This window comes from Gouania willdenowi, chromosome 17 (assembly GCF_900634775.1).
Source record: "Gouania willdenowi chromosome 17, fGouWil2.1, whole genome shotgun sequence".
Lineage (NCBI taxonomy): Eukaryota > Metazoa > Chordata > Actinopteri > Blenniiformes > Gobiesocidae > Gouania > Gouania willdenowi.
In genome coordinates, this window is record NC_041060.1 from 26,073,062 (window position 1) to 26,095,471 (window position 22,410).

At 39.6% G+C, this 22,410-nt stretch overlaps 1 protein-coding gene across 1 annotated transcript; it reads right to left on the minus strand.

The window, feature by feature from the left end:
- Positions 1-709: 709 nt before the first annotated feature.
- LOC114478801 (mitochondrial ubiquitin ligase activator of nfkb 1-A-like) lies at positions 710-8,758 on the minus strand. Its single transcript, XM_028472083.1, has 6 exons — positions 8,635-8,758; positions 5,811-5,930; positions 2,968-3,055; positions 2,762-2,882; positions 1,281-1,512; positions 710-1,201 (listed from the first exon to the last, which is right to left on the minus strand). The coding sequence occupies exons 2-6, from the start codon at positions 5,925-5,927 to the stop codon at positions 710-712; spliced, it is 1,050 nt and encodes a 349-aa protein (XP_028327884.1). The 5' UTR covers positions 5,928-5,930; positions 8,635-8,758.
- Positions 8,759-22,410: the final 13,652 nt, after the last annotated feature.

Genomic DNA, 22,410 nt, shown 5'->3' on the forward strand with positions numbered 1-22,410 from the left:
CACCACACAAGGCTGCAACATCGTTATCATATCGGAAGTGAAAATGTTGTATTGGGACAGCCCTACTCTGCTGCTTATCTAATCAGGCACTTTCTCAACCATTAGTCAGTGGCAGCTTTCAGTAATTTTGGTGGATTGATGAGAGCTGTGAGCTGCAATTATTTCCAATGAGTTGCATTTTGTGATAGCACTCTGTAGTAGTGTATTTATTCAGTTAACCCTTGCTACATTTTAAATTTGTGGGTTAATATCTTTTTTTTTTTGGTACAATTTTTATTTAAAGCTTCATTTTGCACTGTATACTGTTCATATTTTTTTTTTTTTTTTTTTTTTTTTTTTAAAGTAGTTCAAAAGAAATACAGATTATCCCTAATATGATGAATAATTGTGATTATAATTGTGATTATAATATTGATCAAAATAATCATGATTGTGAGTGTCAAATTCCCCGTTCATAAATAGCAAAAACAACTACTTTGAAGATCTGCTGAGCAGTTAAAAAATTTTAATCCTTCTGATTACACACATACAGTACAACCCTTTCAAAACAGCAAAAGTCGCATCATCAGTGAGCAAAATAAGGCACAGCGAACTGTTTCACTTTGAATATTTTTAACAAATTAATTTCAAGAGCGTAAAAACTTGGCATTTGTTCTTTGAATTCACTTTTATTGGAACAGGGATTGTAAAGCACACCGAGGCCTTGCAATCACGATGTCACCTCAGTCAACAATTGAACCACTCTGATGATGGCCTGTCTGCAGACGGGGCAGCGTGGCTGTGGTAAGGCCTGATAGCATCTGAAACAGCAGCACACATGTCCACAGTACAACAGGACACAGTTACGTGGCTGGTTGAGGCAGATCACGCAGGTATTGTCCGGTTGGTTGTCCTGTCCATCTTTAAGTCCAGTGGCGTTTAGAGCCTCACCCATCAGCCTTTCAAATTCCCTTCGTTCCTGCTCCTGTCTCCTGCGGCGATAGAAGCGAAAACCCACCCAGAAAAGCACTGCCACCCCTGCTAGGGCACAGACACCAAACCCAAACTTCCACCAAAAAGTGGAAGACAAAGCTTTTTCCTTCACATGGGAAAAGTCTCTCAAGCTGAGGAGGTACTCGGCTCCATTGGTAGGAGCTCGGAGGCTCAGGGTTCCATCTTTGTCTATTATTAACTCTCCAACGCCTGTGAGTGTGGTGCCAACCTGGAACAGACAAGTCCAGTACTTTACAACCAAGAATCTATTTGGAAACATTACAATATAAATAACATGAGATTCTGACCTTGAGCATTTTCTCGATCTCCAGGAAACCTTTAGGCTTCACCCCACTGAGGCATTGTCCTATGATGTCACCAAAAGTACAAACGCTGTGGTAGAACTTCTCATGAACCGTCTCCATGTAATCTCCAGAGGCATGGAAAGGTTCCTGGACCCTGACTGTGGTTTCATCTGAGCCCACCAACACAAATGGTACCATGGAGGCTCTTTGATAGACAACTCGGTCAATGACATCCCTGGAACAAACATATTGAATCAACAGGATTAGGAAACACATTGTTTTTAAAATGTCTAACAATCCTTTAACTTCAATTCCAAAGCAACACTTTGAGGTTTCCAGCAGTTTGAGTTACTCAGTCTACAGACTCAGATTATACATTTCAAAATGTCCCAAATTCTGTTTTATTTCCATTTCATTGGCTTTACCTAACTAAATGTCATTACTGACTATTAAGTTCACTGAAAACATGCCAAACATGCTTAATACGGAAACTGAGTTAATCTATTGTTATTAATTTCATATTTCTCTGCTGTAGAAGTGTGCCTAATTACCTAGTGCGTGTTTTGACATACGTCTGTTTTTGCTACACTTAGTAGACACTGTTTCATATCACCAGATTTCATAGTGATATTTGAAGTTTCCCTCTCTTTACTCAACCATTTCTGTTGGAAAATATCATGTAAATGCATAACCTTGGCCCAAAACATGAAGGTGAGGGTATGTTCTCTGTCATATTGCAATTTCTGCTTCTGGTTTCAGAGTCTGTTAGCGCACGTTTCTCAGAGATCCTCTGGACTTTATCACAACTGTACTTGGTCCACGTTATAACGATACAGAGCTCTGTGTGCTTGGATAATAAATAAAGCTAAGAAGCTGATTTTTATCAAGAATTTCAATGCTCTTTGTGTTTTATTGAGAGAACATATTTAATTTGACTCTTTCAGCAGCCCAGTCTGTTAAAGGCCTGTACAATATTATTTAATGTATGAGTGGGGTCAAGTTAAACATTGTATTTAATGTTGTGCATTGTTAGAATGTCAGTGCTAAATATTTTTATTTTTTTAATGCAATTGCAATGTTTTAATTTTAGTGAGGTTAGTACACATTCAGAGGCATAAATGCAATTGGACTTATAAATTGCATAATCATTTATTTCGTTTTTTCGGTTTTCGGTCTTGGTTCCTCATTTTTGGTTTCAGCCAAGAATTTTCATTTCGGTGCATCCCTAGTCTTTTAGACTGGTTTGAAATTCAACATATGATGCCACTTTAAACAAGGCACTAAGAACTGGGAGATTGCTTTCTCTTCCTTAGGAATCTGATATAATATTACTTGACCTTTAATTTAATTAAAGCATTTTAGAAATTCATTCAATTTGACTTTTTTGGAAAGCACACCTATTGAGCTACGTCAAACGGCTGTGCATTATAACTGGAAAACATAGAAACACACTTGTAGTGTAGTTCATTGACTCAGTTTCTCACCATTTGAGTGACAGGCTGTTCCACTGGAGGCGGGGCTCTTGAAGCATAAATCTCTGTAACACGCCTAATGTGTCCTTGAAGAAAAGGCTCCTCAAAGGTTCATCGATTGACTTCACTGTACCTAAAAGAGTGGCAGAAAGGAGGGGAATGGTTAAAATACACTGAAGTGAATTGGTAAATAAACACATCAGCAGAACCACAATTACCTTCAATGACAACATATTGGAGACTTTCTCCTGGAGTATCAATAATAAGGTTTCTGAGATTTTCATCTATAGGGAGGATTGGGGCTCTCTGAAATGACAAAACACACATTAGAACACATGCTAAAGTAGACAGTAGATCATTTTGGAATGGATTATTATTCATGGTTTCTTTTTGTGTGTAATACTATAATCATATGTCTTTATACTCAATAATCCTGTTAATAAAATACATTCTGAGTCAGGCCAACTTTTTACAAAGCCCCACAGGACAAGGACAAACAGTTTTAGAACATCTGATTTCAACTTCATCTAAATCTAAAAACAGCACAACCATGTACGTAAGCGAAGAGACAAATCAGACATAAACAAGGGAATCAGATTAACACTAAAAGTCAGTTTGACCCAAAGATCACAAAGTCTAAATCATTAACAAAAAAGAATGATTATATTTTAAAATTAAACTTTATACACATTAAACAACTCATGTTCATATACTAAATAAATCAGACACCATAGACCCCTAAATGAAAAAAATAAGGAATAAATCAATGATCTTATACATCATTTGTATTGCTTTAAATCAACAGTAAAATGTCATCTTTAACTAACTATAATAACTGATCATTGGATTTGTATTCGTAAAACATCTTCTCATTGAACAAAAACTGTTAGATATAAACTTTAACTTTTGAAAATCTGTGCTTTGACCTATATTCTTTGTGCATGTCTTTATCTTTGATGAGCTCATGTTTGACCCTGACAATCATAAATGTCTTACGTATCACAACAAAAGAAGACACAGATGCAGCCTGCATGTCCCAGCCGAAGGAGGAGAAAACTAGATAACAACATAGAATGAAAATGCTGAGAAATCTTCATTTGAGGCCTAAGGAGTGAGCAGGCCCTGACACCCACAGCTCTAATAAATTGATTGATTCAGCAAAGCAAAACCTTTGACTATGTCTCTCTCTATGCAATCTCAGGTACTGAACATGAGAGTTAGCTCAAAAACTCTCACAATAGCAGAGCTGCCAAGCGTCACCCTTTGAGTGTTACAGTCACGCAAATTGACCCATTCTCACACCACACGCCACACTGGGCATTTCTCACGCTTATATTTCCCCATTCATGATAATGAACTTTGGTCCTCGCTGCTTGCCGTAGTTCGAGTAACTCTGATTGACTGACCGAGATAACCAATCCCAGACCAAGCCAAGTCTCATTTGTGCCTAAATCTAACCAACCACGGCAGGCACCACGCAATAATAAACCAATTAGAAGCAACGAAAGGCGGGTCTTGACTAGCCGTCTCTAACTAGTATCTTCCTCACACAACACGCGCCGAGTCGTCGACATGCTTTCAGAAAGAAAGTTTCTAGTTCACTGTTTATATTGCTGTGTGTGTTATAGTCAGTGTTTTCTAGTTACTGAAAAAAAGTAACTAGTTACCGTTACTTCATTCACAAAGTAACTCAGTTACTATTTTGACTACTTACACCAAAAAGTAATGCGTTACTGAAAAAAGTAACTTTTGAGTTACTTAGATTTAAAGAATTTGTGTCCATACAGCTTCATATCAGTGCTGTAATAATATAATAATCCACTGTTGTATCAACTGTGTATGAAGATATATATGTTGCAAAATGTGAGAGCTTGTAAAATGTGATGTGAGAGCTTGTAGAATGTGATTTCAGCTTGTGCATAAAAAATCCATTTAAAAAATAAATTTAATGTCACAAATGATGGAAAAAATGTATAGACTGATATTTACACATAAAGTTACAGCTGCAAACTTGTAATCCAACATATATTCACTTGTTTTTAATTACTTGTGTAAATGATCATTTACAACCACAACTCTCCGGTTACAACTTCTCCAATCTGCCGCTACAGATGCACAAACTACTTTTCTCGTGTGAATCTGCGCTGCTTGAGTTTTGCAACACATTTTGCGAGACGTTTGTAGTTAGGAAAAGGTTCTTAGAGTCATTTATGAACAAAAATAGTCATGGAGAGTGATTCTCCTTGTTTATATTTAGGTGGAGATGAGGATCGAGAGCTGACAGCTGATGGAGTGGCCAAGCAGTTAATGTATTTTACAAAATCTACAATCTGTATAATGTGACGAAGCAATAAAACAATAAACATGTATGTGAACTGTCTCATGAAAATGAAGATTTTGTAAAACACATTAAACGCTTGACCACTGCATTCATAAATGCCTACGGACCTTGAGTCTGCTGCTAAGACATTCATTCAATCAAAAAACACTTGATGTTTTAATATTTTTTACATGATTTGCTTTTTAATGACCTCCTTTCTGTTGCCGACAAGGAGAGCTGAGGTAAAGGTAGCACTGCCTTGGGCCACAGTGTTTTAAGTGGGAGCCCCCTGCCTCTGTCATGAAGGCATCAAAATTTGCGACAAACGCCTACAATATGAGACATGTCCCCAGCTAAATGATGAAGTGTTGGTTGAAATGAAATATTGACAAATAAATGTATTTTGTCAAAATTCTTGTTACAGTTTTCATTTCTAATTTCTGGTTGATTAAAACTAGCATTAGGAGGCCACAGTGCAGGGAGAGCTGCTGGCATGGAGGTGAGGACGTCAGTCTTAAGGTATAAATCAACGTTAAAACAGGTCAAAGCCATGTTGAAAAAGGCCAACATATTTTTTCCCGCCAGAACGCATCATGTCACTAAAGTCTCACTCTTGTCATTTTCTGAAACTTGGCAGCCCTGCAAAGCTTTTAAAACAAGATTCCACAAAAGTCCACTTGCAACAAACTTGTAGAAAACTGTAGATTAAGATTTACAGTAAAAAATAAAATATGAACTTACATTAAGATGTTCAACTTTGGCTCGACTTCTCCTGTACATGTAATAGCAGAATCCTGACACGGCCAAACTGGCTCCCGTTAATAATAGTTCTGTAGCAGTCAAAGAAAACCCAGCCATTTCCTGCACAGACAGACACAGTAAAACACATCAGCACAAATCTGACTTCATATTCAAGCTTTTTATAACTGTAGTTAGAGTTTAATGAATACAACTTATCTGTTGACCTGCTAAGTAAGAGAAACCAAAAGTGACCTTTAAAAGTTGAAAAAAAAGCTTAAGCAGGAGCATGAACAGCTGAGGCCAGAAAACAAGTTGTACATTTCCTGTTAATCCCATCTAACAGCGTTTGTTGGTTTGTACGATTCTAAATACCTTGAAGAGAAAATATGCTTCTCATCATGTTATTTTCCTTCTTCTTTGGGTTTTTCATGCACCCTCTTTGTCGTACTACCGCCCTCATCTGACGGTTAACTCGTACCACCGTTCTTTAACCCCCGGAAGTGTTTAATTGGTGGCCACCATAGATATTATAATACGTAGAGGCCGCATCGACTGCTGCAGCCATAGATATCGTATATAAAGGCTAGATGCCTTAAGGCGGAATCTGCCATGGCATCACCGGCGGCCATCTTTACTTATTTTTATTTATTTATTCAGTTTATTTCCGACATGGTTACATTCCCTTTTTTTTTTTTTTTGTATATGCCGAAAAAGGAGACAAGAGAAGCAGTTTGCTTATCTAAGTCCCGTCCCCTATTTTGAACACAGAAAAATTACATCAAAGCTTGTCTCTCTGGTCAAACATTCTTAGGTTGTTCTGAACACAATTTCATTTTTTTTTTTTTTTTGTTCTTTTTTGTGTAGGATATAATCTCATCTGTAGTCAGTGTTGTCTTTTTTTATTCCTCCTCCTCTCTATCGTTGTTCGTGTCTGCCTTGTTCCCTGTGGATTTCATTCCCAGACGTTGTTTGCGTTCCTCCAGTTCAAAAGAAAAGTTCATCTTCTTTTGAAGTACCTTGATATCTTCAGAAAGTTTTCTCAGCTGACCAATCACCATCAAGGCCTAATTAGGGGGCGGAGTTACTCACAGCCCCGGGCAGCTCTCTGATGGAGTCTTGAGGAACCAGAGGGAAGGAGAGTGATCTGCCAAATGTAAATACTTTTATCTCACTAAAATCTTGACGGATTTAGATTCGGTTTGCTTTCTTATTAACGTGGCTACAATTCTGGATGTTTTCAAATGTTAAAATTGCAGCTTCTCCCTTCAAAAAACAACTTAATCATGGAGCATAGTTGTGTAAGGCTGAGACCGCCAGATTTAACTTTGTTAAAAAACATCTTACGCTATGTTTCCTTTAGCAAATTGCTGACTGAAGATTGAAGTGAAGATTTCAGACTTTTGTGCAGTCTACGGATGCTCTAATCGCTGTTGGAACCAGAGCCTGTGGAATCACCTCTCACATGTAAGATATTGCAACACTATGACTATATTTAGGATATATTTAGTTACTTAGTGGAAGTATGTACAATACAGGTCCTGTTACAAAGGAACAGCGGGGCTGACATAACAGAATTGCAATATTGTTGTTGACACAAGGCTATTTAGAATATGTTTGTTTCATCAATCACTGAATGTTTCTTTTGGACACCTTTTTACCACTATTTTAATGTGGTTAGTCTTAAAATATTATCTGAAGTATCTTTATGTAATAAATATTATTTATTGATTCCACTGTGTTTTTGGGTCATTTCTTATCTCTTTCCTCCATGTGTGTACCTCCACAGTAGTCTAGTTCTGGGATTTCAACATGCAGCATCTCTTAATGTGTATTTGTAAACGGAAATCTTGTACATATTTTTTATTGCAAATAAATGTCACATTTATAAAATATTACTATGATACAATATTTGTTTAAACTAAACATGTAATAATTAAAATCATTTTATCATATTAGTAATATTCCTGTAATAAAAGTATACATATATCTCGTGTTGCCATTCTGTACGCCGAGTTTTAGTAGCTCATATATTAATTTAACATATTAATACTGTGTGTGTGTGTTCATTGCACCTATCTGAAGTCCAATGGGGAAATAAGTAGGTCATCCAAAACTATTGACCGGAAGTGTAATATAATTATCCATAAGTGCAATGTTATAATGACACCTCTGACCTTTATAAAATAAACAAAACCGTTTGAAAATTGAGCAAGACATTCTTATTTAAAAAGTACATGCACAATTACTGCACAATTATGAGTTGACCGTGACAAGATGGCCGCCAGTGCGGACGAGACATTTAGCCTTTTTATGATATCTATGGGTGCGTCAACAGGGCGGCCATCTTGGACCGGTGGCACTCGCTCCTACAGTCATCTCTAGAGGAATGATGTGTTTACACAATTAAAGTTGTCATAAATCGCTCAATTCTCAAGCAATTTTATTGACAACATTGTTATAGGCTATTCACTGTATTTGACAATTATTATTATCATTATTATTATTGTATAATGTACTACTACTGTATTATTGTTATTGCTTTTCTTATAATTATCATTATATTCTCATATCATTGTATTATTATTATTGCTATATTATTATTAATATTACATTATATTCTTCTTCTTAGTAGTAGTAGTATCAATATTAATGAATATTGTTTATTATTAATATTATTGTTTTTATTATAAGTGTTGAGTGGTAAAACCAGCATTTTAAATATATCGAAGCACCTTGTATCATAGCTACATGTGTGATATTTTTTTTTTAAATAAACAGCTTGAAAATCTGTTCAAAATTCAACTACTTTGAGATTGAGAAATACCTCTTTCTGTCGTAATGTCCACTGTCTCCAACAGCACCGGTTCAAGATGGCAGCGCTGTTAACGTGTCCTTCCAAATTCGATGCCTACGTATATAATGTCTTTGAAGTGGCCAAGGTAAAAGAACGTTTCCTGATGAAAGGAGGCGCGGCCATAGGATTATGACGTCACCTAATGGAAGCGCATCTTAAAAAAGTGATCGCCTTTTCTTCACTCCATTCCTTAATTCCGTGACGTCATCCACGGGATTAAGGAAAAGTGGAAAGGAAAGGAAAGGAGATAGGAGGTGAACACTTGGACTGTTTACAAACTCTTCTTTTTCTTCTTTTGTATTTTATGGCGGTTGACATCCTGAACGTTGTATTACCGCCACCTACTGGATTAAGAGTGAACCATGGCTAACAGGAACCAACCATTTTGTCTTGTTTTTTTAATTTATTTTTTTTATTGAAAAATAAAAATTTACAACAAGTCAGAAGTGTACGTTATAAAAATTTTCAGTGAGGAGACAAGCAAGAATCACATCTACAAAACTGAAAGAAAAACTAAATAAATAAGGGTTAATGAGTAATGATTCCATTTCTAAAATACTATTGTATATTGTCAAGGATTGGATGCTCTTCGTCTTCTTTTTATGAATAAGGGATATAGTTTTGATATATTCTTTAAATTCACACAGAAAACTTACAAAGTAAGTAAATTACTTACTTACTTATTTAAAAGTAAATTTGTTGAACCTACATTTGTGAATATAGAATTTACCATATGAAATGAACAAATTTACAATGAAATCAACTTCATTATTCTTATCTTCAAAATACATATCGACACATTTACAATTAATTTAAATATTATTAATCCTGTGTTTAAAGTACTTTTTCATTAGAGCCCAAACATTTTGTGAATATTGAGTGAATACAGTAATAAAATAAATGTGTGAGGGATTCTGGTTCATTATTACAAAAACTGCATTTATTGTCAGTGTCTAAAAATGTGGAGAAATACAAATTGTAAGATTTTAATATGATTTTCTTTATTCCTGTTATTAAAACAAAATTTGTAAGGCAGTGTCCAAGCCTTCACCCAATTAATGTTTGTAAAAAGGTTTCCTCTTGGAGATATTTTCCTCTTTTCATAAAATGTATCTCGTATATGTTTGTTGCACTTTGGGTCCATGATATCTAAACCATTTACTATTAGAAAAGGTTCCACTCTTATGCTTTCTTGAAACTGAAGATGACTTTAAAAGGGATAAACCATCAGGAACAGCTTTGGTTACGATGGTAATTTTTTTGCTAGTAACAGGGAACAATTTGATTAGAAGGAAACGCTCGTAGCTTAGTAATGCTCCTTCAGAGTCAAAGAAATCACTTGTATAAATAATACATCGATTAACCCAGTTTTGTCTAAATATTGATTTCCTTCTGATCGTAATGTTTTCATTACTTAAAATTATAGATTTTTGCAGGAAGAAATTGTGAGAGTAACACATTTTCTAAGCTAGAAGAGCCTGTTGATAAAATGTACATCATTTTAATGGTAATTTGTATTATATTATAATTACAAGTGAGTAAAAATGAAGACCACCAAGATATTATTTGGAATAAAATACCAGATAGAGTTAAGAGTTTTATGACATTCCTTTATCCATTTAATCTTAAAAGTATAGTTCAAATCAATAAAATTTAACAGTTCAAAACCCCCTTCTTTCCTTGATCCTGAAAATATATCTTTTTTTAAATTGTGCTTTTTATTTTTCCAAGTAAAGTTAATAAATATTTTGTTAATTTCTTTAGACGTTGATTCCTGAACAAATAGAGATAAAGCAAGATATATTAGTCTTTAGATACCTTCAGCTTTTGTTCAGAGAATTCTTCCAAACATAGTCAAATTGCGTTGAAGCCACATATTCAGAATATGTTGTGTTTTCTTAAGCCGGGGAAGAAAGTTTTGTTGTCTAGTTATCAAGTCTTTTGTGACATCTATTCCTAAGTAATTGACAGTTTTCTTGAATGGTATATTACATACACTCTCACTGTCTGTATCATGTATGGGTAATATTTATTAATATTAATATTTACCTATGTTGAGATGTGAGCCAGATGCTTTGGAAAATGTAATTAATTGTATTGCTGGTTCAATGTGGTTTTTATCTTTTAAAAACAAAACCGTATCATCCGCCAATAGTGTAATTCAAATTCCTCTTTGAAATATTGATAAACCTTCAATTTTAGAGCTGTTTAGGATTTGCAATGAAAGGAATTCTGTTGTGATTAGAAAAAGAAATGGTGAAATTGGACAACCTTGACGAACAGATCATTAATCATTAAGTTACTATTTATATCTTTGTAAAGCATTTTAACAATTGAAATGAAACTTTCCCCAAAACCCATGAGATCTAAAATCTTGTATATAAATGGATGTTCCAGTGTGTCAAACACTTTGTAGAAGTCTAGAAAAACTATAACTGAGTTCACATGTTCATAATAATCAAGCAAATCCAATATCAGTCTAATGTTATTACTGATGTGTCGATTTGACATGAAACCTGTGTTTCATTTATGATTTCTCCAAAATCTCTTTTTAAGCATTTGGCAAAAACAAGTGAGAATAATTTATAATCAATATTTAGGAGGGTAATTGGCCTCCAATTTTCTATGCATAAAGAATCTTTGTTTGGTTTGGGAATCAAGCTTATTAATCATTGTTTCATAGTGGTTGTCATTTCTTGATTAGCAATGCAATCTTTATACATATTCATTAATGGGGATTAAATAATCTCCCAGAAAAATAGATAAAACTCTGTGGATAAATGTCAATTCCAGGATATTTACCTATTTTCATATGTTTAAGGGCTTCAATAAGTTCAGTGTTTGGTTTGTCACGATTATTCTTGAAATGATCTGAAATAGTAGGAATGGATTCTTTGACTGTATTCAAAAATATCTCACAGTGTTCTGAATTAAATTTAGATTATTATAATTCTTTATAGAATGAACAAACATACTCTGAAATTTCTTTAAGATTATTGTTTAAGTTATTGTTTATTTTTAGTGGTGACATTCATTGTTTTTCTAATATATTTTTCAAGTGCAAAGAAATACGTTTTTTTCTCCATTTTCAGTTCAATTCAATTCATCTTTATTTATATAGCGCAAAATACAACAAAGTCATCTCAAAGCGCTGAACAATAATAAAGTCCATAGTACATAGGACAGAGAGTGGGGCCGTTACTCCGTTTTGAATAACTTTTTTACTTTTTGGAGATATACAAATGTGTGCAGGGTTGGCAGATATGTTTTTACTTCTTTCTTCTCGTACACCAATGTAAACGAAGCACTTTCGTGCCGCTCTCGCGATACTTCCGCGTCTTCTTCGTTGGTGTTTTAGAACGCTGGCTCCGCAGTCAGGAAGCAGCAGCGGGGTATTACCGGTTGATGAACCGCGGCCGCATAGTTCGGTGCCCGTGTGTACAACTTGGGTGGCAGCAGGGGGGCAAGGCTTTGTTGTGGGGTGGCTTTTGCCACCCTATGCCACCCCGGTAGATCCGCCCCTGAGCAGCGCCCCTCATTGGTCAGTTTAGGGGACGTGATAGGTGGACCATGTGACTCAAAGTTCTGTCAGTTTTATTTTTGCTCATATTTATTTTTAGCTACCCCGCTAACCCTTTTATTTTAACCCTAACCCAGGAAATGCCCTAAAATGTTTATTTTTTTCGTATATGTATTTTTAAAGGTGGAATCTGCCATGTTAAATATGTTAAGATGAAAAAATATATATGTCAAAAGTGGGATTTAAACCCACAGCAGCAGAAGGGCAAATTCTTAACTTAGGCACCTTAGACCACTCTGCCATAGTGATATCACAACCACATTACGCTTATGTGGAAAAGGTCCGGGAAACGTACCCATAATCCCTGGGGCTATTGATATGTTTCCGTATCAATAGACACTTCCGAAGGTAATTGTGGTTCTGCTGATGTGTTTGGTTTCAATTCACTTCAATGTGTTCTAACCGTTCCCCTCCTGTGTATGTGTGTGTTTCCATTCTGCCACTCTTTTAGGTACAGTGAAGTCAATCGATGAACCTTTGAGGAGCCATCTCCTCAAGGACACATTAGGCGTGTTGCAGAAATGTACATTGCGTAAGTCCAGGCTCCTGTGGAACAGCCTGTCACGCTCATGGTGAGAAACTGAGTCAATGAACTACACTACAAGTGTGTTTCTATGTTTTCCAGTTATAATGCACAGCCGTTTGACGTAGCTCAATAGGTGTGCTTTCCAAAAAAGTCAAAATGAATGAATTTCTAAAATGCTTTAATTAAATTAAAGGTCATGTAATATTATATCAGATTCCTAAGGAAGAGAAAGCAATCTCACAGTTCTTATTGCCTTGTTTAAAGTGACATATGTTGAATTTCAAACCAGTCTAAAAGACTAGGGATGCACCAAAATTTAAATGAAAATTCTTGACCGAATCCGAAAACGAAAAATGAGAAATCCAAAACCGAAACACAAAAATAAATGATTCTGCAATTTATAAGTCCAATTGCATTTATGCCTCTGAATGTGTACTAACCTCACTAAAATTAAAACATTGCAATTGCATGAATTAATTAAATCAATTAAACATCCATCCATCCATCCATCTTCTCCCGCTTAGCCGTTTCCGGGTCGCGGGGGCAGCATCCCCAGCAGGGAGGCCCAGACTTCCCTCTCCCCGGCCACTTCCTCCAGCTCTTCCGGGGGGACCCCGAGACGTTCCCAGGCCAGCCGAGTGACATAGTCTCTCCAGCGTGTCCTGGGTGTTCCCCGGGGCCTCCTTCCGGAGGGACGTGCCCTGAACGCCTCACTAGGGAGGCGTTCAGGGGGCATCCTAATTAGGTACCCGAGCCACCTCATCTGGCTCTTCTCGATGCGGAGGAGCAGCGACTCTACTTTGAGCCCCTCCCGAATGACTGAGCTTCTCACCCTATCTCTAAGGGAGAGCCCAGCCACCCTACGGAGGAAACTCATTTCGGCCGCTTGTACCCGTGATCTTGTTCTTTCGGTCATGACCCAAAGTTCATGACCATAGGTGAGGGTTGGAACGTAGACCGACCTGTAAATCGAGAGCTTTGCTTTTTGGCTCAGCTCCCTTTTCACAATGACGGACTGGTGCAGACTCCGCATCACTGCAGACGCCGCACCAATCCGCCTGTCGATCTCTCGCTCCATCCTTCCCTCACTCGTGAACAAGACCCCGAGGTACTTGAACTCCTCCACCTGGGGCAGAACCTCATCTCCAACCCGGAGAAGGCACTCCACCTTTTTCCGGTCGAGAACCATGGACTCGGATTTGGAGGTGCTGATTCTCATTCCGGCCGCTTCACACTCGGCTGCGAACCGATCCAGTGAGAGTTGAAGGTCACGGTATGTTGGAGCCAACAGGACCACATCATCTGCAAAAAGCAGTGATGCAATACTGAGGCCCCCGAACCGGACCCCCTCAACGCCCTGACTGCGCCTAGAAATTCTGTCCATAAAAGTTATGAACAGAATCGGTGACAAAGGGCAGCCCTGGCGGAGTCCAACCCTCACCGGAAACGATTTCGACTTACTGCCGGCAATGCGGACCAGACTCTGACTCCGGTCATACAGGGAACGAACAGCTCCTATCAGGAGGTTCGATACCCCATACTCCCGGAGGACCCCCCACAGGAATCCCCGAGGGACACGGTCAAATGCCTTTTCCAGGTCCACAAAGCACATGTGGACTGGTTGGGCAAATTCCCATGACCCCTCAAGGACCCTGCTGAGGGTGTAGAGCTGGTCCACAGTTCCACGGCCAGGACGAAAACCACATTGCTCCTCCTGAATCCGAGGTTCAACTATCCGGCGGACCCTCCTCTCCAGTACCCCTGAATAGACCTTACCGGGGAGGCTGAGGAGTGTGATCCCTCTATAATTGGAACACACCCTCCGGTCCCCCTTCTTAAAAAGGGGAACCACCACCCCGGTCTGCCAATCCAGAGGCACTGCCCCCGATGTCCACGCGATGTTGCAGAGTCGTGTCAGCCATGACAGCCCCACAACATCCAGGGCCTTGAGGAACTCCGGGCGGATCTCATCCACCCCCGGAGCCCTGCCACCGAGGAGCTTTTTAACCACCTCGGCAACTTCAGCCCCAGAGATAGGAGATCCCACTCTCGGGTCCCTGGGCCCTGCTTCCTGATTGGAAGGCGTGTCGGTGGGATTGAGGAGGTCTTCGAAGTATTCCCCCCACCGATCCACAACGTCTCGAGTCGAGGTCAGCAGCGCACCATCCGCACCATACATAGTGTTGACGGTGCACTGCTTCCCCCTCCTGAGACGCCGGATAGTGGTCCAGAATCTCTTCGAAGCCGTCCGGAAGTCGTTCTCCATGGCCTCACCAAACTCCTCCCATGTCCGGGCTTTTGCCTCAGCGACCGCCGTGGCTGCACTCCGCTTGGCCCGTCGGTACCTGTCTGCTGCCTCCGGAGTCCCACAGGCCAAAAAGGCCCGGTAGGACTCCTTCTTCAGCTTGACGGCATCCCTCACCCCCGGTGTCCACCAACGGGTTTGGGTATTGCCGCCACGACAGGCACCGACTACCTTGCGGCCACAGCACCGATCAGCCGCCTCAGCAACAGAGGCACGGAACATGGCCCACTCGGACTCAATGTCCCCCGCCTCCTCCGAGACATGGTTGAAGTTTTCCCGGAGGTGGGAGTTGAAGCTCCTTCTGACGGGAGACTCTGCCAGGCGTTCCCAGCAGACCCTCACTATACGTTTGGGTCTGCCGGGTCTAACCGGCATCCTCCCCCGCCATCGGAGCCGACTCACCATCAGGTGGTGATCAGTTGACAGCTCCGCCCCTCTCTTTACCCGAGTGTCCAAGACATGCGGCCGCAAGTCCGATGACACGACTACGAAGTCAATCATCGAACTGCGGCCTAGGGTGTCCTGGTGCCAAGTGCACATATGGACACCCTTATGCTTGAACATGGTGTTTGTGATGGACAATCTGTGGCGAGCGCAGAAGTCCAACAACAAAACACTGCTCGGGTTCCGATCAGGGGGGCCGTTCCTCCCAATCACGCCCCTCCAGGTCTCACTGTCGCTGCCAACGTGAGCGTTGAAGTCCCCCAGCAGAACGAGGGAATCCCCAGAAGGAGCACTCTCCAGTACTCCCTCTAAGGAATCCAAGAAGGGTGGATACTCCGAGCTGCTGTTTGGCCCATAGGCACAAACAACAGTCGTGATCCGTCCCCCCACCCGAAGGCGGAGGGAGGCTACCCTCTCGTCTACCGGGGTAAACTCCAACGTACAGGCACTAAGTCGGGGGGCAAGAAGTATAGCCACCCCGGCCCGGCGCCTCTCACCATTGGCGACTCCAGAGTAGAAGAGAGTCCAACCCCTGTCGAGAAGGCTGGTTCCAGAGCCCTTGTTATGTGTCGAGGTGAGACCGACTATATCTAGTCCGAACTTCTCCACCTCGCACACAAGCTCAGGCTCCTTCCCCGCCAGAGAGGTGACATTCCACGTCCCTAACGCTAGCTTCTGTAGCCGGGGATCAGATCGCCAAGGCCCCCGCCCTGGACGACTGCCCGATTCACACTGCACCGGCCCCATATGATCCCTCCTGCGGGTGGTGGGCCTACGGGAGGGCGGGCCCACGTCGTCCTTTCGGGCTCTGCCCGGCCGGGGCCCGTGGGCAAAGCCCCGGCCACCAGGCGCTCGCACTCGAGCCCCAACCCCGGGCCTGGCTCCAAGGTGGGGCCCCGGTAGCGCCAATCCGGGCGACGTGAACTGCCTTTGATTTTGATTTTTCATATATGGCTATTGAACCGCTCTTAGTCGGACCCGTCACCTGGGACCTGTTTGCCTTGGGAGACCCTACCAGGGACATTAAGCCCCCGACAACATAGCTCCCAGGATCATTCGGGTACTCAAACCCCTCCACCACGTTAAGGTGGCGGTTCATGGAGGAGTCAATTAAACATATGAAAATATTTATTTAGCACTGACATTCCAACAATGCACAATATTAAATACAATATATAAAATGTTTAACTTGACCCCACTTATACATTAAATAATATTGTACAGGCCTTTAACAGACTGGGCTGCTGAAAGAGTCAAATTAAATATGTTCTCTCATTAAAACACATATTGCATTGAAATTCTTGATAAAAATCAGCTTCTTAGCTTTATTTATTATCCAAGCACACAGAGCTCTGTGTCGTTATAACGTGGACCAAGTACAGTTGTGATAAAGTCCAGAGGATCTCTGAGAAACGTGCGCTAACAGACTCTGAAACCACAAGCAGAAATTGCAATATGACAGAAAACATACCCTCACCTTCATGTTTTGGGCCAAGGTTACGCATTTACATGATATTTTCCAACAGAAATGGTTGAGTAAAGAGAGGGAAACTTCAAATATCACCATGAAATCTGGTGATATGAAACAGTGTCTACTAAGTGTAGCAAAAACAGACGTATGTCAAAACACGCACTAGGTAATTAGGCACACTTCTACAGCAGAGAAATATGAAATTATTAACAATAGATTAACTCAGTTTCCGTGTTAAGCATGTTTGGCATGTTTTCAGTGAACTTAATAGTCAGTAATGACATTTAGTTAGGTAAAGCCAATGAAATGGCTGAGACTGAAGTTAGTCACTTAAACCGGTGTTCAAAAAACACATTTCAATGAGTATTTGCGCTTTTTTTTCACCCGATAGGTCAGTCATTGGCCAGTTTAGGTCGCGTGACTAAGACTAAACCCTAAACCCAACCCTAAAAATTGTTGCGATATAGGATTATAACCTAAACCTAACCCTAAACCTAAGACGCTCCGTATGTGTACTTCGGTAACCGTACCAATAGCACCGGGGGCTGGCGGCGAAAACGCACGCTATGCGTGCGTTTTCTGTCCGTTTTTTTTCACGCCACCAAATTATCAAATTTTTCGCCAGGCCTGAGGTGCGTGCAAATTTCGGTGAGTTTTCGGGCATTTTTAGGGGGTCGAATTAGCGATCAAAGGCGGGCGGGGTATAATAATAATAATAATAATAGGAAATAAAAGCGAAAACAATAGGTTCCTCTGTCCCATTCTGGGACATCGGAACCTAATAATAATAATATTGATGTCTTGGATTTATATAGCGCTTTCTTTGAGGAGACTCAAAGCGCGTTACAGAAACCATTATTCATTCACACCACCGATGGTGGTAAGCTACAATGTAGCCACAGCTTCCCTGGGGCAGACTGACTGCCATTTCACGCCTACGGCCCCTCTGACCACCACCAACATACATGCAAAATTCATACTCACTCATACAAAGCAATGTGGGTAAAGTGCCTTGCCCAAGGACACAACGACAATGACTCGGTCACTTGACAAACGACTCTACCACTGAGCCACAGTCGCCACCATTTGTCATGCCCATTATTTGTCAGTTTAAACTAATTGTTCCAATATTGACACTTTGAACCCTTTTGATCACTTTTTTGTCTGTTTTTGGCCACTGTAATTTGCAATTTTTAACCAATTTCTGTGGTTTTTAAAAATCTCATTTCACCACCTCTTCCACCTTTTTTGCTAACTTTTTAACCATTTTATTTGTGATTGAAACTAGGATTCACATCTTTCAAATAATGATATACTATGGCGCAAATAATATTAAACATCCTGGATAACAGTGGAGAGTATTCAGATAAATAAATAAGGCCAGGATCTGGTGATTCTTAGACACTTTTTGCAAAACAACAGAAGTTAAAATATTTTCAGATCAATAATGAGCTTATTCCACTACTTGATAACATTTGATGAGCATGTGAAATTTTATCTGCTTTTCCATAGGAAAATGATTATGGAGAAAGTCAAAATTATTATTATTACTCATATTAAATTAATATTGTTTGTGTAATATTATCCATCATCACAAATGTTTTACCAATTCTAAGTATATAAAATATTTTATTATTATTATTATAATTATTATTATTTATAACCATAAGAGGAAGCTGAGATCTTGCTGCCAAGTAGAACTTTGGAATTAGTTTTAGGGCTGACATGGTATTGGGCAATGCCATCACCACTACTGACTTATGATAAATGAGCAGCTTTGCACCACTTTTATCACACTATAATGTCAGGGACTTTCCCAAAAAGCTTCAAAATATTTGTGAAAAAGGGGTCAAAACAATGAAAACATTAACAAAGCAGGTTAGTCATGAAATGTATTTAATTACAAATATACATAGAAATGCAATACAATAAAAAAAATTAATTTTGTTTCATAAGGGCCTTTTAACACCTCTAAAGGTCACCTTATAGTAGAACAAATAAAATAATAAACAATATTATAAGTAGAAATATGAGAATAGTAGGGGAGGGTGAATAGAACAGAATAGAATAATACATATAAAGAAATTACTCCTGCACAGAGGAACAGCAGCAGCTGAAAAACATTTTACAAATTCGGGAGAAGAACCTCCGGACGTTTTTAAACTTCTTGGGGATGGGGAAGGGGACGTCTTCCACCCCAGGTCCATTCTTTGAGGAAGTTGATTTCAGACTCTCATTAAAATCATTAGGAAACTGTTCTGGAAATGAACAGATTCCTGGATCATTTTGAGGTGAAGGAAGATGGAGTTCATTTCCCCAATCCTGGCAAGGCTCCTGAACGCTTCCAGTGTCATCTTCCACATGAGAAAGAGGGACCTTGGGGACGTTTGTCTCAATGTGTGTGTTTTGACTGGATGCAGGAGTCTGCAGGACCTCATCAGCCTCTTCAGCCACATGTGCCTCACCATCCTTCACAGGAGTAACAGTTTGTGAGGCCTCCGTTGGCATTAGTGCCTGTGCAGTGGAAAGACTAGAAAAAAAATAAAAAAATAAAAGATTAGTACAAAAGTCAACAGAACAACAAGTTGATCTACATGTGTGTGATGGCCTCCTCAGAGCAGAAACTCACTAGTCACTGCTGTCTGCATCCTGGCTCAGGTGGGTCATCGTAATGAATGGATGCTGAAGAGCCTCAGTCGGAGAAAATCTCTTCTCCTCATCCAGAGTCAGCAGGTGCTTGAGGAAGTCTATGAACTCCCTCCTGTCCATAAACTCTGCAGCATCTTCTTCTTCATAGATCTGGATTTAAAAAAAGAAGAAAAAAAAGAGTTACTGTAGGTCCTTGCACAAGTTCAAACCTCTCTCGCTCAAAACATGTGATAAGTGTTCACAAAAAATCAACCCTGAGTAATTTCAGCTTCTAAACACATGGATAAAGTAGGTTACATCTTAAAGAAGAGACCACTGCTAAGTATTTGAACTCAAATATTGTAGAGAACACTTACATAGATCAGGTCATCCAAGGAGTTGAAATGAGGGCGTGAAGTGGGCCATTCCTTGGCTTTCACAGTGTTAATACTGGAGTATTCTTCTGGTGTCTGAGGAAACACAATGACAATAATAAGGGTTTAGGATAAGTTTAACGCAACAGTCAAGGTTCAACAACAATAAAAAAATATGTTTTACCAGGAGCCTCCATGTTGAGCCAAGCTCATCCTCCTCCTCACAAAAAAATCTCTGTGTATGCATGCCAAATAGGAGCTGGTCTTCTGATGGCATACCAATAAACTCCACCATGGCTTTCATCTGCAGAAAGAACACACAATTACACACATTAGGGACCGTTCTACAAGACTTTATATACATGTTTGAGAAAGAGCATGTAGGTCATTAAATGGATGGAGGGATGGTGTATAAAAAAGATGACCTACCATGAGATATTCACATCTGACAGGGAAGAGGTTGGTAGTCAGGTAAAGGTTGGCCAGCATATAGCCCAGTCCCCACATGTCAATGGCCTCTGTGTATGGAAGGCCAAGACACACCTCTGGAGCCCTGTGAAGCAAAATGAATGATATACGTTTTAGAAAACTGTTGCTTAGCACCAAGTACCAACACTATATATTTACTAAGGGTTTATTGATTCATCCACTCGATTGATTAATTGATTTATATTCCTACAATCCAACTACATAAATCTGTGCTCGGCCTTCCGGATGACATTAATCAATATAAAATCGCTTTAAAAGATAATCAATCAAAACTTAGCATTAGCTTGCTAGCATTAGCTCTGCAGAAAGCCTCAAGCTCACCATCAAGTTAAAATGAAATGTACCAGGTAGCAGAAAAGGTCACATACTGTTATTTAAACTGAAGTGTTGGTTGGACTTCATTCAAATAAAATGTGAATACATTACGTTTATGTCCATAATAAATTAATAGACGATTCCTCTACAAGAAAAATCAGGAATCTATAAAACCTCACCTGTACTGTCCAGTATTCAGGGATTTTATTTCAGTCACACTGGTTGAATTATTTTTTTGGCTAAAAAGTTACTGAATCAATTTTAAGTCACTGAATCGTTTCCGATCGAATCGTTCTAAATGAACCAATATCGTCTTTGAATTGAATCGCCAACAACGAATCGAATCGTAGCTAAAATGAATCGTTACACCCCTAATAAAGACACAGGTTTGTTACAAAAACACAGAAGTCATTCAGGCTGACACCCTCATACCTGTAGCCAAGGGGTTGAAGCCACTTCCCGGGCGTGGCGGAGGAGGATGGATGAGCCTGTCCGAAGTCAATGAGCTTGACTTGTAATGTATCCTCCTCAGTTTTTACCACCATCACATTGTCAAGCTTGATGTCATTGTGGGTGATCCCCAGAGATTGGAGTCTCTGTAAGGCTACCAACATCTGCAGAGACACGATGAGAAAAGACAGAATTATAATGGAGTTCCTCTTATGGAGCTGTTTAAGCTCAATTTTTAACTCAAGGCTCAATTAGCAAGTATTATCATAGATAGGATTTTAGTCACACAATAAAAAAGGATCATACCTGCTTGGCAATGGGGCGGATTTGGTTCACATACATTGAGGAACCCACTACAGTTTTGAGATACTGTAATAAGTTCATCTCAAGCAATTCAAAGACGAGGCAGGTGTAGCTGGAGTACTCGAACCTCTCGTGGAATTTGACCAAGTTAAACTGGTCTGGATCCAATTTGCTGATTTTACTCAACATAGACAGCTGGAGGGGAATAAAAGCACAATATGATCATCTTTATATCACTATTCCCTAAACAGTTCATAGTTAAAGACCTGTTGGAGGCACCAAAACTAGGAGAGATCCAAACACTCACCTCCTCCTCCACGCCTTGCACAAACCCGTCCTTCATGATTTTTACAGCCACTAGTTCCCCGGTGGAATTAACGTGGCATTTGGCCACTTTACCGAAGGCACCTTCTCCAATGAACTCAATGATTGTATATTGAGTTGAGCTGCTCTGCAGAACCTGTCCTACAATTAGTTGAGACTCTGTCAAAGTGGATAGACAGGACACAAGGTTAGTATTCAGTATTTCAACAGTGAGACTCACATAATCAAGGACATGTTGTCCTGTCCTGTCATTCTGAAGTTTGAGTTTAAAAAAAATAAAAATAAGCAGTCTGTAAATCTACTTCTAATGTGAAGTCCTGTCTCTGCATTTATTGCATGTGTTACATTTTCTGTTGGTACACTCTAAACTGTATTATCTACATAGAATATCAAACAGTTTTTTTCAAGAAATATTATTTTCAATATATTAAAACCAGTTAAAAGTAAAATTCTGATGATAATTTGTAAAATATTTCAAGTAAAGTTACTGATTTACTAAAGTCTTCTTTCATCTTTAGCAGATCATAGTTCATCCTC

Coding starts and splice junctions, on each gene's coding strand:
- LOC114478801 (XM_028472083.1), bottom strand. CDS start 5,927: ATGGCTGGGTTTTCTTTGACTGCTACAGAACTATTATTAACGGGAGCC. Junction 3,056..5,810: donor CCAAAGTTGAACATCTTAAT/GTAAGTTCATAT, acceptor TTGTCATTTCAG/AGAGCCCCAATCCTCCCTAT. Junction 2,883..2,967: donor CCAATATGTTGTCATTGAAG/GTAATTGTGGTT, acceptor CCACTCTTTTAG/GTACAGTGAAGTCAATCGAT.